General features: G+C 42.8%; 1 protein-coding gene across 2 annotated transcripts in view; it reads right to left on the reverse strand.

The window, feature by feature from the left end:
* The window catches only part of LOC137325582 (complement C1q tumor necrosis factor-related protein 3-like), a 52,817-nt gene extending 47,051 nt beyond the window's left edge, over nt 1–5,766 (reverse strand). Inside the window, exons 1-2 of one of the 2 annotated variants that reach the window (XM_067990923.1) lie at nt 5,616–5,766; nt 3,179–3,293 (exon numbers count right to left, since the gene is read on the reverse strand). In XM_067990923.1, coding sequence (XP_067847024.1) covers nt 3,179–3,293; nt 5,616–5,699 — 199 coding nt within the window. In that variant the 5' untranslated portion in view covers nt 5,700–5,766. Of the gene's footprint in view, nt 1–3,178; nt 3,294–5,399 lie in introns of both variants that reach the window. The other variant, XM_067990883.1, reaches the window with a different exon arrangement.
* Between the last annotated feature and the right edge of the window lie 11,765 nt (nt 5,767–17,531).

The raw sequence follows: 17,531 nt of genomic DNA on the forward strand, positions 1-17,531 counted from the left end.
ATAATGTGGCAGATGGGATTTCAACGCAAATAAGTGTGAAGTCATCCATTTTGGACCAAAAAAGGATAGATCCGAGTATTTTTTAAATGGTGAAATTTAGGAACAGTGGAGGTCCAAAGAGATTTAGGGGTCTGGAGGTCTATGTACAGAGATCGCTAAAATGTAGGAGTCAGGTACAAAAAATAATCAAAAAGGCTAGTTAGCCTTTATAACTAGAGGGCGAGAATCTAAATGGGAGGAAATTTTGCTACAGCCCTGGTTAGACCACATCTGGAGTACTGTGTACAGTTCTGGACACCGCACCTTAGAAAGGATATATTGGCCTTGGAAGGAGTGCAGTGCAGGTTCATCAGAATGTTACCAGGGCTCCAAGTGTTAAATTATGAGGAGAGATTACATAAACTGGGCTTGTATTCCCTGGAATATAAAAGGTTAAGGGGTGATTTGATTGAGGTTTTTAGGATTTTGAAAGGAATTGATAGGGTAGATAGAGAGAAACTTTTTCCTTGGTGGGGGAGTCTAGGACAAGGGGACATGACCTTCAAATCAGAGCCAGGCCATTCAGGAGAGAAGTTAGGAAACATTTCTTCACACAAAGGGTGGTGGAAGTGTGGAACTCTCTCCCACAAAAAGCAGTAGATGCTAGCTCAATTAATAATTTTAAATCTAAGATCGATAGATATTTGCTAGCCAAGGGTATTAAAGGATATGGAACCAAGGCATGTGGATGGAATTAAGATACAGATCAGCCATTGAATGGTGGAACAGGCTTGAGGGGCTGAATGACCTACTCCTGTTCCTATGTTCCCATGTTCCTATAAGAAAGCGTAGAAGAAAAAAGAGTCACTCAGCCTTCTTGGCTAGAGAATAGAAAATAATCAGCCAGGATTTTACTTCTCATCCAATGACCCACCCTCAGCCGCTCCCACAAGCTGAAAATGAGACTTGGGGCCCGATTTTAGCAGGGCTGCGGGTTCTCGGCGGATGGGCTAGCGGGCGCGTGGGTAACGCGCCCGGTGAAATTAGTGGGTTTCCAGCGCGATCGTAGCAGGCAAACCACTAATTGGATCCACTTACCTGCTCCTCCGGGTTCCCCGCTGCTGATCTGCGCGTCGGGCGGGCTGCACATGCGCAGTAAGATCTGTCAGCTGGAGGCGCTCTATTTAAAGGGGCAGTCCTCCACTGACAGATGCTGCAACCAATAGCAAAGATGACTGCATGGAGCATCCCAGGGGGAAGGCTGCTCCCAGTTTAATGATGCCTCACCCCAGGTATCAATACATGGGGTGAGGAGGAGGGGGAGGACAGAGATCCACCACCTGGCGGGCGGGAAGAAGTGGCCCGCCTCCGCCACCAGGAAGGCCTGGCTCGAGGTGGCAGAGTGGGTCACCTGCGCCACCAACATATCGCCTACCTGCACACAGTGCAGGAGGCGGTCCAATGACCTCAGTAGGTCAGCCACAGTGTGTACACGTAATCCTTCCCCTACACTCTGTCTGCCACATCACTGCCCCCACCCCACATCTCCTTCGGCACTGCCAACACTACTCTGTCACATCACCCCTCATACCCACTCAAACCCCATCCTCATCTTACCTGCACCTACTCACCTCGCCAGTACTCACCCCGCCACTAACACGCAACCCAATCCTCATACAATCTCATGGCTCTATCCCATACTCACCCTCTCGTGCATCTCTCTCACGGCCAGCGGCACTCAACCTGCCACCACCTGTGCTGCAGCCACAGGGCATGCATCACATATGTGCAGTCGGCAGCGTAAGGCAAACGTGTCGTGAGCATGAAGGGGATGCACAAGGGTGTTTGAGGGTTTGTCATGGTTGTTACTTATATTGCATTTCAGAACAACTCACATCACACATTATATTGGCACCACTACTGCCATGTCTTCGCGAATCCTGTCCGGTTTGTGCAATAATGCCCGCTCCTGGGTATCACTATGAGGACCCACCACTGATGCCACCCATTGTGTCACTGCAGAGTGGGTGTAGGTGTATTTGCAGGGCACTTCTGCGCAGACGACTGAGAGACATCGGCGATGTCCCCAGTTGCACCCTGGAAGGCTGCGGAGGAGAAGTTCGGGAGGGCAGTGGTGACTTTGACAGCGACAGGTAGGAAAATGGTGCACGGGCCAGCCAGGAGCAGCTTGGCATGAAAGAGGCTGCAGATGTCCACGGCTACATGTCGAGTGACTCTGAGCCTCCATGTGCACTGCTGCTCGGAGAGGTCCAGGAGGCTGAGCCTCGGTCTGCGGAACCTGTGGCAAGGGTAGTGCCCTCTGCGACGCATCTCTCTCTGCAGTAGCCCTCCCTCCTGCTGTACAGGTGGATGTGTCACAGCACTGTGTTGTGGAGCTCCACGTGTCAGAGGTGGACGGCATGGATGGCGAGGCTGGTGAGGCTGGTGATGCTGTTCGCCCTCCGAGGCGGTCATGACTGCAGCTACGGCGGCCCCCATCCGCAAGATGTACATCTGAGGGGGTCCGCAAGGTAGGTACATGTCTCCGGACCCCGGGGTAAGTGTGCAGGTTGGTGACTTTGACCGTCAGGAAGAGGGTGGTGGAGGCCAAACTTTGTCCCAAGTGACAGAGTGGCCTCCTGCAATGAGTGAGGGTCTCCCCCCCACCACCTGTCAAATGGACCTTTGCAGCTGCCACAGGCTGACAGCTGCAACACGTCCATTCGAGCTGGGAGTGTTTCCCCCAGTGTGGGAAACAGTCCCATGTTGTTCAAAAATCCCACATAGTCCCTTAATCAGGTCAGTTAATGACCTGAAATACCAAACTAAATATTGTCAAGTGGCATCCCGCTGGCTTTAATTGCCTGCGGGATTCCCACCAGCGGGGGCTGCGCGCGCACGCCGGCGCGTCAGCGGGGAACCCGAAAGTGGGCGGGATTGAGGCGGGATCCGGTCTCGCTCCTGGATTTCCCGATTTTCGGGGCCCCCCCGCCGAGAACGCACCCAATAGCGGGTGCTAAAATCAAGCCCCTGATCTCCCAGAATTGAATGGCCTGCTGGTATTTTGGGTGAGGTACTGAAGCATCTACTGGCCCCTGTGGAATGATACCCCAGCAAGAATAATTAACTTCAGGAGGAAAGGAGATGACAAAATTGGAGGAGAAAAAAGAAACATAAAAACAATACAATAATGACTTACCTGGAATTCCAGATTGGCCAGGAGGACCAGGCCATCCACGGGGACCAGTCTCTCCTCGGTGACAGCACTGGCTACATTCTAAATGAGAAGGCCTATCCACAACCTCATGTTGTTCCTCAAAAAAGAAAATGAATTCTTAATTTGCAAGTTTACTTTAGTACTTTAGCAACAATCTAAATTAACCAGCCAAAAAAGTCACTAAAGGCAACTGATCTGATTTTAGGATAACAAGTTTCCTTTTTATTACTTTTGACTTTGTTTCTTGGAGAGAAAAAGAGTGTATCCCATGGTTCAGGTAAATTAGTTATGTCAATATTATATCACACTGGTAGCTATTTTATTTTTACAAAATGTTAGAATCTTCTCAGTGTTTTTATTGATTGGAGAAGTGTTTGTCGGGCAAGAAATGGCTGGCCAGCAATTGAAAATCACCCCCGGATTTTCTGATTCAGGACACACTTATAGCATAAGTGAAGAGGTCATGGCAATCAGGTAACCAAAATTAATCAGCCTTTTATAACATGTCATAATACAGTTTTTAAGATACATGGGATTAATTATCCAGCATATATTTCCATCACATGGCTAATATTTAAGGAATGTTTAAATATATAATAAAAGAAATAAAATTTGAAGTATAGATTCAGAACAATCAGAACATAAACAAAAATATATTTATTACCATAACAGGCATCTGAAAAATCAACTACAGAATAAAACATTACCTTAAGGATCCATAATCATCACAGTTTCAAACCTATGCAACTTCCTCTTTTACATAAGTCAAGCTTTTGGCAGATTTATGACACAACTTTTATTTAGTTAATAAGATTTGTTTTTATACTTGTTCTCGGGTTGTGGAAGACACATTTATTGCCATCCAGGTTGCCCTGAGAAGATGGTGATGAGCCTTTTCCTTGAACTGCTGTAGTCTTTGTGATGATGTGCCTCCACAATGGTGTTAGAATATGAAATGCATTGCCACAGTATATTGAAATCAAATGAGTTACAATATTTAAGAGGGAATTAGATAAAACTTCAAGAAGAAAAATATTAAAGGGTATGAGGAAAGACAAGGAAGTTACACTGTAGTAGATAGCTCTGAAATGGAGCTAGCACCAGTACAGGCATGATGGGCCAAATGAGCTACTTCTGTGCTGAAATTCCTATGACACACACAGGTTGAAGTGTCATTTTTATTTATGTTATTTGCTCTATTTTGACAAAAACAGTTACATTCTGACCATTGTTTTATTTGGAGGCTCATGTATAAGATCGGGGTCTGTTTATTATATTACTCGATTGGATACAATACTACATTTACTGAAAAAATGAAAAAAAGGTAGCTGATGGGAATATATCAGTATAATTTGACAGCTGCTATGCAATTCATTAAACATTTTCCATTTTGCCTGAGCTAAGTATCTAATTTATATTAATAACATTTACGTCACAGCTCAATGCAAATTTTTGTGAGACAAATCACTGCTGTATTATCATAGAGAAAAGTTGCCATTAAAGTAATTATGCAGTGCATAATTTAGACTATATCATAACTGAAACATTCAGAGTCTGTAGAGTCCCTTGAATTCCTTACCATTTCTTCTGGAAGTACATTGTCTAATTTGATATTGTTAAAATAATTGATCCCTCCTCACCCTACCACCTACAACCCTGTTCAAATTAGACTGACAATAGATAATCATATCTGATTCAAATATTAAAATTGTAACTTCTAACATTTCCAATAAGGGTTGTAACAAATTAAAATTCTAATTAATTCTCATATATTTTCCATCATTAAATTTAGGGAGGATATAATGAGAGAAAATTAATTTATAAATTTCAACTGCCCCATAATTTAGGAAATAGGAAAGGAAATGTATTTTAAATTGTACTTTTTTAATAAGAGTTAAATATGAAACACATGACTATTCAATTTGAAAAGTGTTCAATCCTGTTTCAACAGTTGGTTTTAATTTATTTTACAAGCAACAGAAGAAATTAATGACTGGAGCTGTAATAAACATTCAAAGACGTTTCTCTTTTCCCTTTCAACAAAATTCTTAATGGAATTTGAGGAGACAGGAAGTTCAAGCATTAACTGAAAATCAACTAAACTTTGTTATCCTAAAATTCAAATTGTTCCAGTTTAAGCCAGTCGAAGCCAAACTGCCTCAGGACTATTACTATCTTTGTGTATAAAATCAGTTTGGAGTACCTGGATGCTATTAGGAGTTGGCTGTTCTATCACCTTAGTTTCAAATTTGTTTCTTTTCGGCTTTTTTTGTACTTTTCCTGTCTTGTCAGCTGAGGTCGGTCTGGAGTTTAACCCACCTGTGTGGTTTGCAGCTTCAGGCTGTTCGCTCTTTAAATACCTGGAAGCTTCACGGTTTTCAACTACTTTTGTCAAGTTTGCAATACCTTTCACGCTCACCTCCGAGTATTCTTCCTGACATAGGCAAAACGGAAGGAAGAAGAAAATGAGCAGGGACCAGCGTACACAAGCCTTCAGCGCCATATTCTATGGGATGGGGCCAGCAGCGAGATGCCAGTCTTATCCTCCAGTCAAATTCAATCCCAATGAAGCCTGCACCAAGCGTACAGTTTTATAGTACTGTCAGCTCGTGGTACAGAAAACTCTGGGACAGCCCAGTGATATAATCTCTCAGCTGTGATCGGTTGAACCTATCGAGAAAAATGGATCATATTACTTAAATGAAGTGTGACTTCTTCATCAATTAACCACAGTCACACAAAGAGGTGGATTTTCATGGATTAAGTCTACCCATATTGAGAGTTCCCTTGTCTCCCATATTTTAGTGTCAGTTATTCATTTAACATTCGGAGTAGATCTGTTTTTGCTCAAGTGTGAAAAACTTTGTTGAAAGTGAGAACTTGTGACTAATGCAGAATTTTCCTAAATGGAACCATGTGGTAATCTCGTTATACTGACATCCCTAACTGGATAAATGCATGGCTTGTTTTTTTTTTAATTAAAGTCCAAACATTTGGAACTTTTGTTAAACCTACCAGATATTAAATATGTAGCAACTTTGGCAACAAATATATTTCAAAGGGAAGAAGATGATGCACTTGTAATAACTTTCAAAATATTCAACACCGTTAATGATTATACATGACCTAGATACTTTTTCTCACAATTTGTTGCATAAAGATGCTGTGTATGACAAACAGAGTGAGGCAACAGACAAACTGTTCTTTCATTTCAGTCAATGTGATTAATGGCACTGCACTAAGAATGATGTTGTTGAACATTGGGACTTTTGCCAAGGGGTGACTCATTACAAAACCAGACATTATGTTATATATAAAAATGCACAGATTTTCAGTAAGTAAGAATTAAATTGAGATTTGAAATCCCCACGTGTCTGAATGAATCTTTGAAAATGTCAAAGAGTTCTCTCATTCTATTTGTAAGTGATGGGAAACAATGGGCAGAAATTTAACCCCCCAGGATGGGCGGGAGAGGGGCAGGGGGGGTGGTGGAGGAGTTAGATTCTTAAAAATGGTAAACCCGACTCCAACCCGCTAAAAACGGGCCTATTTCCGGTTTAACCTGGTGGTTCGGGGGCAGGCAAGTAACCCACTCTCGAGAGGCAGGTTGGTAATTAGAATATGTTAATAAGGCTGCGAGCCTTAGATTTTAGCTGCCATTTGGATTTAACAGCTCCAAGCCGGGTTTCCCAGGGAAGGCGAGAACTGCTGAATCCAACAAGTAAGTGCTTTACCAGCACTGCTTGTGGGCTAGTACCCATGACCTCTACCACCTAGAAGGACAAGGGCAGCAGGCACATGGGAACAACACCAGCTGCACATTCCCCTCCAAGTCACACACCATCCCGACTTGGAAATACATCACCGTTCTTTCATCGCCGCTGGGTCAAAATCCCGGAACTCCCTTTATAACAGCACAGTGAGAGAACCTTCACCACACAGACTGCAACGGTTCAAGAAGGCGGCTCACCACCACCTTCTCAAGGGCAATTAGCGATGGGCAATAAATGTTGGCCTCGCCAGCGACGCCCACATCCCATGAATGAATAAAAAAAAGAGGAGCAGGAGTGCTTCCCCTCAACAAACTTGCCGCCAATCTCTCCCCCATCCTCCACTATCTGCCTAACCCTTTGCAATCCAATGTTTCTCCCCACCGCCATGAACTGCCGACACCCCGGCTATCTCTCCCAAACCACCCCCCAACCCCGTGCGATCTATCCTTCCCTCCCTCCCTCCCTCCCTCCTCTTCCGGTCCCCTGCTGCAGCGTCGTACAGCAGGCCTTCTAACCCAGCAGCCTGCCAGCCTTCAATCTGGAATTGAGATCTAAGAAATGTATGCACGGTCACAATTTGGCAGGACTTCCGCCTTTCCCACATTTCCGGGTTTCCCAGCTGCTTACGATCACCCCGCTCCCTCCCGGCCTCCCCGTAAAAGTCAGGGCCAATCTAACTATATCTGATTAACTATATCTTTCATTTAAAAATAAAGGAAGGGAAGAATGTTGGGGGAATTATAATCTAAAACATCCGGAAGATGATGAGGTAGATTTTAACTTTCATTGGCGGGCGGACAACTGGTGGTAGTGGATCGGCTGCCCATTACACACTACACCTGAATTTTCTTTCCATTTACTTTCAAAGAAAGGAAAATCAGGTAACATGTATAATGGGCAGTCGATCCACTACCGTCAGTTTTCCATCCGGAGGTGAAAGCTAAAGCCTACCTCAATATCTGTACATTTACAGGTGTCTTGCAGTCATCTCTTGCTACGCTGTTCTGTGCTGGCTATTGTCAGCCAGGAGCAGGTATTTGTGTGGTATTCCTTACTGCTATGATGGTATGAACTTCATGATTTCACTGGAGCTAAATTTTCTGATGTCATGGCAGCAGAGGGAACACTATAAAAAGTGTCTGCTCCCAGACTGTCTCGAGCCAGCATTTCTAGGGGGATGACTGAACAATACTGATAACTGTAAAGATATCTTTATTTGTAATATTTACCATTAAGGGGCAATTTTGTAGAAGCATTTCCCCTTTAAATCTTTGAAATAATATCTGATGACACTTTCCCATAACTGGACTAATGCACAGCAAGGAAAGTTCAAGTCCGAAGAACAGAAATCAACAGAAGCCATGAAAAATTGTGGAACTAAATTACTGATTGAAGTATAAAAAATGTATGCACGGTCACAATTTTGTGTGGATACATGTCAAAAGTCTTTAGCTATTGTGATGTTTGACATTTTTCTATCAGTCATAATATTCCCAAAAGTCTTTCTTTCCTTTGGTAGCAGGAGATCATGGGGTACATCAGGCACTATTTGTTACCCTTGCATAGTTTTAATTCCACCTGTACCGAGGATAGTGTTTAGAACTATTCTAATTGATGGGGCATAATTGAATAACAAAGTGATTATGGCTAGATAGATAAATATGTATTTAGATTAAAGAAAGGAAAGAAGGACTTGCATTTATATAGCGCCTTTCATGACCTCAGGACCTCAAAGCGCTTTACAGCCAATGAAGTACTTTTGAAGTGTAGTCACTGTTGTAAGGTAGGAAAATAGATAAATAGAACGAAGGCACAAAATAAATTAAGCAAATGAAAAAGAATAGGTGGATAGATGAAAGAAAGATAGAAGATTCAGGAGTAAAGGAGCAAGGGTTGAGGTAAGATGAGCATGAATTGTTGCTGACAATATCTGCCTAGTGACTTTTGGTCAGGGAGCGCAATGTAAGATGACATAAGATGCAAGGAATGTACCACTGTCTGACCTGACAAAGATCATTTATGCTTTTCTAGGTTTTTTTGCATGATTTATGTGGCATCAGTGCGGAAACTGCACTTTGGTGGAAAGTAATGAACATAAGATAGTGTTTCAGAATGCGTATAGCTTTAGGAATTGATTTCCCCCCCCCCCCCCACCTTAAGGGAATACTTCCAGCTTGGCTCTGCAGAGGAACTGTCGATTTCCCCCCACCTCGATCAGTGAGCTGATTGTCATTGCTTGCTGAACGCGAGCAGTTCTCTGAAATTGTGCAGATGAGACCCGATCGTGAAAATAGTACAGGGTTCCTATTGGTGCCATCGGACAGGCAGCGCGATCACTCTGACCACCGCCCACTCGATGTGCACCCAACTCCGAAAATTAGCCCCTTCCTCTCCAATTTTCCCTCCCCCCCCACCCCATGCTGGGAGTTAAATCTCATTGCATTTTTTTAAGCTTTATTTTTATGAGGAGAAATGTGTTTTGCGTGTGTTTCCCAGTTTTTTTTTAGTTCACTTCATCTGAATCCTACAGCCAAGAAAGCAGATGCAAGACTTGTTCCCTGGGAGCTGCCAATACTCCTTGTAGCCAGCTGCCAGGAGGTGCCAGGAATTGCTGAGTCATTTCTCTCCTCTCCAATTTTCCCTTCCCCCTGCTGGGATATGCTGAGATCTCCATTCAGCACCTCCATGCCTGGCATGACTCATATTAGGATCTGAGTGGAGCAGGACTTCAACCTGCATCTTTTCTAATCTTTTGCTTTCAGCTTGTTTGCTAAGCACAGCGCGTAGGCAGCATTGCAACAGATCCACTTTCAAATTAGCAAATCTAAGTACTTTTATTTTCCATTTTTATCCTGTGTTCCTTCTCAAATTTTAATCCTCTCTGCTTGTTGGTCTGGAGATTATGGGACAGTCTCTGGTGCAGATATAGAACCATAGAAAAGATACAGCACAGAAGGGGGCCATTCAGCCCATCGTGTCTGCGCCGGCTCGAAGAACACCAGGTGCCCATTCTAATCCCACCTTCCAGCACCCAGTCCGTAGCCCTGCAGCTTACAGCACTTTAGGTGCGGGTCCAGGTACTTTTTAAAAGAGTTGAGGGTCCCTGCCTCTACCACCAATTCAGGCAGCAAATTCCATACACCCATCACCCTCTGGGTAAAAAAGTTTTTCCTCATGTCCCCCCTAATCCTTCCGCCAATCAGCTTAAATCTATATCCTCTAGTTCTTGAACCCTCCGCTAGGGGAAACAGGTACTTCCTGTCTACTCTATCTGGGCCTGTCGTAATTTTGTACACCTCAATCAAGTCACCCCTCAGCCTCCTCTGCTCCAAGGAAAACAACCCCAGCCTATCCAATCTCTCCTTGTAGCTGTAATTTTCAAGCCCTGGCAACATTCTTATAAATCTTCTCTGCACTCTCTCCAGAGCAATTACGTCCTTCCTGCAATGTGATGACCAGAACTGTGCACAATACTCCAGCTGTGGCCTTACCAGCATTTTATACAGTTCCATCATTACATCCCTGCTTTTGTATTCTATACCTTGGCTAATAACGGAGAGCATTCCGTATGCCTTCTTCACAACCTTATCTACCTGTACTGCCACCTTCAGCGACCTGTGCACATGCACTCCAAGGTCTCTCACTTCCTCTACCCCTCTCAATATATTCCCATTTACTGTGTATTCCCTTTTACTGTTTGCCCTCCCTAAGTGCATTACCTCACACTTCTCCGGGTTGAACTCCATTTGCCACTTTTCCGCCCACTCCACCAACCCATTGATATCTTCTTGGAGTCTACAGCTAGTCTCTTCATTCCATCTCATATCTCCAAAAATACCAATGTTTTTCCTTGGTCAATCAGTCAAAATGCAAGCCTGATGAGAAAGGGAAGACTTGCTATCCCCTAATTTCTCTCTACCACCTGGAGACCCGAATCAAGACTGGCAAAAGTCACCATATCAGGGAAATGTAAGTATGAGTGATGATGGGATATTGATGATGGGATTAAAACTTGGTCTCCTATGCCTTTGTTCTAGTAAGGCTGCTAGTGCAGCTAAGGTTAGTAAATAATGCCATCTCACTTATGGAAGCAGAGTTCTCCTTACCCTAGTCAGCAACACTTTGATTTTGGTCAAAATTTGTAATACAAGTGCACATATGCAGATATGTACACAGGGTGTTGAGTGCATAGGTGCAATTAGTTCTTTGTGTAGTTTGCTTTACCCAGCCACATGCCTTTAAATCTACTTAGCAATGTGAGTCTACCAGTTTGAAGGTAGAGTGCCTAGCACATACCAATAATTACATGGGGTAGTAATGCAATATGTATGATGAAGCTGTGATATCAGTAGATTGTTGGGTGCTGTCATCGACTGTTACATCGGAACTGCCACAGGCTACCTATTTAGGTAGGGCACACTGCAAATTGTCTACATGCATCAATTTTGGATTCAACTATGTTACACTATATGCCTGAAATTCTGGGGGGCCACTCTGTTGGCGGAACCCCGACCACCTAAGGTGGAGACCTCATCCAAAATCCCAGAGATTGATCATCTGCTTGGCCAGACCAGGCTGCCTGTGCTTGCAAGGACGCATCAGTGATGTCACCTTGAACTGCCAGCAGAATGCCATGCTGCTCCAATAGCGGAGGCACCAGAGAAAAGCATTCTTTTTAGTTATTTTGCTCCCAAAGGAGCCTGCAGGCCTCTTGTGGAAGGTAATTGACCTCCTTCAGGATTGATTGCCTTTCTTAGTCTCAGCTGGCATGAGTTCCACTGAAGCCTACAAAAGGTGCAAATGGTAGAATTCCCAGGGTAGCTTGGGAACTCCCCAGACACCTCCCCTTGATATGAGGGAGTAGGCAGAAGATCCATCCATGGCCCACTCCACTGGAAAACGGCAGAACAGAAAGCATGGGGCAGAATGCCGGCAGAACCATATTCCGCCCCATTTTCTGGTCTCCTGTGAATTGATCTGCCCCACTTTCATCCAGGGCACAATCGTAATTTCAGGCCTTATTTAATATCATATTTAGAACCATAGAAGTTTACAGCAAAGAAGGAAGCCATTCTGTTCACTGTGTCTATGCTGACTCTTTGCAAGAACAGTCCAAAACTAATCCTAATGTTCTGCCCTCTCCCTGTAGCCCCATATCTTCTTCTGCTTCAAATATTTATCCATTTTTCCTAAAAAAACGACCTAATGATCTCTGCCTCAACTATTTACTGTGGCAAAGCATCCCATGCTCCAACAACTCTCTGCCTAAACAAATTTCTCCTAACCTCTCTTCCCACCAGGATACACTGTAATCGTTAAATCAAAATTAGAAACAAAATTATATTTTCACATAGTTAATCAAGTATTGCGATTCCTTGTGTTGAGTGCCAATTAGTTTTTTTTTCAAAGAACAACATTGACTGTATTTTCAGTAGAAAGTGATCAAATGCTAAGGTGCTCAGTGGAATAGTTTTAAACTTCTTTATTAACTAATGCAGATCAGATGTTGGAAGGTAATTAATGACTACTTTGCTTACAAGATACATTATTGCCATTTAACAATAGCACACTGTTTCAGTTAGATTTTCACCCATTGACTGTAGTGGTAGTCTAACCCTTGGATTGTATTTCCTTCTTTCAAATAATTGGGTAAAAGGAGTATTCTGCTCATTGCCAGGATGTTTCTGTGATGAGGCTTCAGCTTTACACAAATATATTTAACTCTCAGCCTGCTAATGATTTTCACAACAAATTTAAATTGATTTTCAGGTTTTCAGTAGGCTGAAGATTAAAACGCACTTTTATAAATGTACGCTTGCGAGATACTGGCATTGATCCAATATTTGTCATGTCAAAATGTCTCAAGTCAATTCATACAATGAATTACAGCAATGTAGACAGAAAGAGCAGCTATTCTACATCAATAACATTTCACAAATATTAAAATAATCATTTTTTTTGGTGGCATTGGCGGAGGGAGGAATGTTGGGGAAATTCCCTGCTCTTCTTTGAATAGTGCCAGAGAACCTTTAAAGTCCACTAAGGAGTAGGGATGTTACAACTACTTCAGTGCCCCTAAGGAGAGAGGACAAAAATTGGCCAAGATTCATACTCATGATCGCTATCCAGTGGCCCCCGTCTAGAAAGTGCACCTTTGTGTGTGTCAGCTGAGGGTGGGATTGGCTCCACCGGGATACCTTGCACTATTGAATTGCCTGACAACACTCACTGGAGCTAAAATTCCTGGAGCACTACTCCATCCTGTAGGGTTCAAAACCCTTTTAACAAAAGACATTTGAAGGAAAGGGTTAACTGTACCCCTTTTAAACAAAGACATTTGAAAGCCTGCAAACACAGTAATGTGATGAACTCCGTTCTCGCAAATTCTGTTTTTTCCTCAATGGCACTGATGGCATTGGAGAAGTATGAGTTTCAGGATCGAAGACATTGTACTGTGAATAGATATCTAGATTATTAAATAAAAAAGCTAGATGGATGATATTGAGCTTAAAGCGTTGTCAGGCTTTCAAAACACTTTTCAACAAGCTTTTCAACAAGGACATACATCAAAGGCTTCGGATCAGGAAAGCAATGATATGTGTGATAAAAGCATTGGCCTCTCATTCCTATCTGGTAATCTGTTCAATATAACTGGGATTTGTAAAACATCAAATAGCATTGCATCCAGCATCTGGTCAAATGGTATAGGGAATGGACTTGAAGCCAATGAAGCATTAAGAATGTCTGGGCGTAGAAATGCAAGGGGGTTATTTCTACATGAAAGGCCATAAATAGAGACAGTAAAGGGGCCTTTAACAACCTATCAATCAAGCACATGGTCTTTTCTGAAGTAAACCTTTTCTATTGCCAACAGATCGATAATAATTAGAAACGAATGTTGAAAGTGGTACATAATTCTTTGTGTTGAATCCTTTCACAAGTACAATACATTACTACAAACTTTGCTTTCACAATTATTCATCAAGTGCAGGGTTGAGTTGCAACTTCTTTCAGGACAGACAAAAAAATGTTTTTTACAATGCCAAAACAAAATAATGCTTTGTTAACTTATTTTCCTAGAAAGTGGAACATTACTTGAAAGCAGAGTTGATTATTTTGCAGAATCCTTTTTACTGTAAGCTGTAAAGCTGATTGTTATTATGAATCCCTGAGGCTGTAGTTCTTGGGTGATATTACAGTGCTAATTAGAACAAATTGAGAATTAATAAATCTGGTTCATCACTCCCTAATTATTTTGAATGATTAATTAGGAGGTTATCCTGAGAATTGAATATGGGATAGTTTGAGAGTAGGTAAGAATGTACCAGACGTGCATGGAATTCCCCCCCACTCCCAAAATTTTCACTTTTTTTGAAAAACCCTCTTTTCTTGAAGACTGTGATTTGTGCTGATTTTACAGTTGTGCCGGCTGGAGGATGTCCAGTGCTTTAGCCAAGTGGTCATTCTTAATGTGTGAGCCAAGAGAGTGGCCGGTTATTGAGTGGAGCATCAAAGCCAACCTACATTCTATCCTCACCTGACATCCGCACGTGTACTTTCCAGCAGGGAGTCACTGGGTAACAACTGGGGGCAAAAACACCCCTGGCTCTTTTTTTCCCTCTCTTCCCATGCCCAGAACACTTGGTGGTGCCACCATCAATTCCCTGGTTGGAAAACTGTTGCAGCAGTACCATGTAAGTATTTGTAATGTTGGTGTTTCCTATTCAATTGGTTACTCAAGATGGTCCAGTAACAATTGCTAGAATTTATTGTGCCATTAGAATGATTGCTTTACTGCAGTTGTATTTCAGCTGTTTTGTGTCAATGAAATGCAAAAACTATGTTGAATTTTATAAGGGACTAGTTGATAGAATGGTGTATCCTGAAGTGGCTGCACCCAAAGCACTTAATGATTTGGCTACTGTTCCCCCTCCCCATGTTATTGTAATCTCTCCAAAGAGAACAGGTTTATTGCCCCCTTGCACAGTATTAGGAGCAACACCCCAGCTCTCTGTATAGCGCTAAAGGACATGGAGTGGTTTTCATGGAAATGTAAATTTCTGTCTCTTGTGTAATGCTTTTCTTGGGGGGGATACTACAGGACTAAAATGGAGACTCGCTGAGCTAATAGCTGATAAGAGAATTCTCCCAGTCACTAGACAGTTTATTTGAGACATTGATTTATGAGATTGACGGTCACATTTGTGCTTTCCAATGGTTTTCAGCTGAGAAAACCTGTCCTGGGGTGGGGGGAGAAATTGTAGGCTTCTCAGTTATGAACATCTCGCTTCCCAAGATGCAAGGACTGTTACAGGGATAGGACGGGGGAGGGGGACTAGCTGGATTGCTCGTGCATAGAGCCGGCGTGGACTCGATGGGCCGAATGGCCTCCTTCCGTGCTGTAACTTTTCTATGATTCTGCATCAAAAGGTCTCCAGTCACATGATCAAAGCTTAAACTGTCAATCATTGAAGTATGTTAATGATTGAGGCATAGCAACAGGGATCGATTGGACAAAAAGAATGCCCCCCCCCCCCCCCCCCCCCCCAATCCTACGTCATGTTGGTTAAAAACAATATAAAAATACTTTGAGAGAAGAACAGTCTCTTCTCTTCTTCACTACCCGGCAGTCACAAGGAACGCACACTGCAGTTGAACATCTCGCAAGAAGAAGAGGACCTCGAGTTCTGAAGAGCTGATCAACCTTCAGGCCCGATGAGCAAAATCCTTGGTTTAAAGGTTGTATATGTATTAATGATTTGCCTGATATGTGTATGAATTGTTAAGTCATTACATAATAATGTTATGAATTATTAAGAGTATGACTGGATTTTATAGAGGAAAGCCATATGTATGGTTTGATATTGCTTCATAAATGCTTGTACGAATGATAACATTATTAAATAATTACTTTTGATTAACGAAACTACCACGAGTGAGGGTGACTTTCTTTGCTTGACTATTTGTCCAGTGTCCAAGAATCACACAAAATAAGGAATTCCTTACAGCTGCCAGAATTGTGGTGGGGAGGGACTTTTGGCTGCCACTGTGCCCTAGCATTAATACCATCCCAAGTCTTAGGGACTGGGTCATTTACATAGTCAGGAAGGGGCAGCCTGTGCCTGCAGAGGTGCCTCACCAATGAGGTGCTGCTCTGACAGGGCGAACCTTGGGCCTGGGAAGAACCAAAAATAAATGGCAGCAATTTTTTTTGACTACTCCTCAGGAAGCTATGGGGTCAAATTAAAATGTAATCAATCCCTCTGGAGGCCTACTTAATCTTGAGGCCTACTTAAAGCCCAGTGCGGGACTTAAGCCTGCTCTTAGCAGGCACAAGTCCTCCTGGGCCCATCAAGTGGTGTCCTGGGTAAAATTCCCAGAGGAGACCAGGAACGCTGCTGGAAGTAAATGGAGCGGGTGGAAGACGTGATTGGGATTTTTGATGGAACCCAAATGGGACGGAAAACCATGGATCTCGGTTCCTCACTGAATTATGCAACCCCACCCCAAATGAGCAATGCACTCGATTTGCATTCTCCTCCACTCCTTGAATGGCCCACAGTACTATATGTTCAGGCATAAAGAATGTTATTTGAATGAAGTATGATTGAAGAATGTCACCCAATGTGAATCTGCAAGCCAGCAAAAGGCAACATATTCAGAAGAGAAAAAAAATTTGAAAAGCAAAAGAAACTTTTTTTTAAAAAAGCAAGATGAAAATTTCCAGACAGAAGAAGTTTTTAAGAGTACAGTGGACATGTTTTCATGACTAAATAACGGGAGCATAAAGGGCTGGGATTTTAAGACGCATAAGGACCCATCACTCCATAGTCAGTCTCAAATGCACAGAGAAGTTATAACATGGAGGCATAGGAACAGCAGTAGTCCATTTAGCTCCTCGAGCCTGTACTGCCATTCAGTGAGATCATGGCTGATCTGTGACCTAACTCCATAGACCTGCCTTAGCCCCATATCCCTTAATACCTTTCGTTAACAAAAATCTATCAATCTCAGATTTAAAATTAACAATTGAGCTAGCATCAACTACTGATTGCGGAAGAGAGTTCCAAACTTCTACCACCCTTTATGTGTAGAAGTGTTTTCTACCACCTTCACTCCTGAAAGTCCTGGCTCTACTTTTTAGGCTATGGGCCTTAATCCTAGACTCCTCAACCAGTGGAAATCATTTCTCTCTATCTACCCTATCAGTTCCCATTAATATCTTGAAAACTTCAACCAAATCACCCCTTAATCTTCTAAATTCCAGGGAATATAACCTTTGTATTCTCTCCTTGTAATTTAACCCTTGGAGTCCAGGTATCGTTCTAGCAAATCTACTCTGCACTCCCTCCAAGGCCAATATATCCTTTCTAAGGTGCAGTGCCCAGAACTGGACACAGGTGTGGGCTAACCAGGTCTTTGTGTGAGACACGCCATTCAGCTCAACCAGTCCATGTAACATTATTCATGGCTCAGCAAAACAGCAGGAAAACAAGTTTAAATGCATATTGAGATATCTCAAAAAGGCCAGAAATTTGCTAAACTGAAAAGCATAAACAAAA

This window comes from Heptranchias perlo, chromosome 1 (genome assembly GCF_035084215.1).
Source record: "Heptranchias perlo isolate sHepPer1 chromosome 1, sHepPer1.hap1, whole genome shotgun sequence".
NCBI classification, from domain to species: Eukaryota; Metazoa; Chordata; class Chondrichthyes; order Hexanchiformes; family Hexanchidae; genus Heptranchias; species Heptranchias perlo.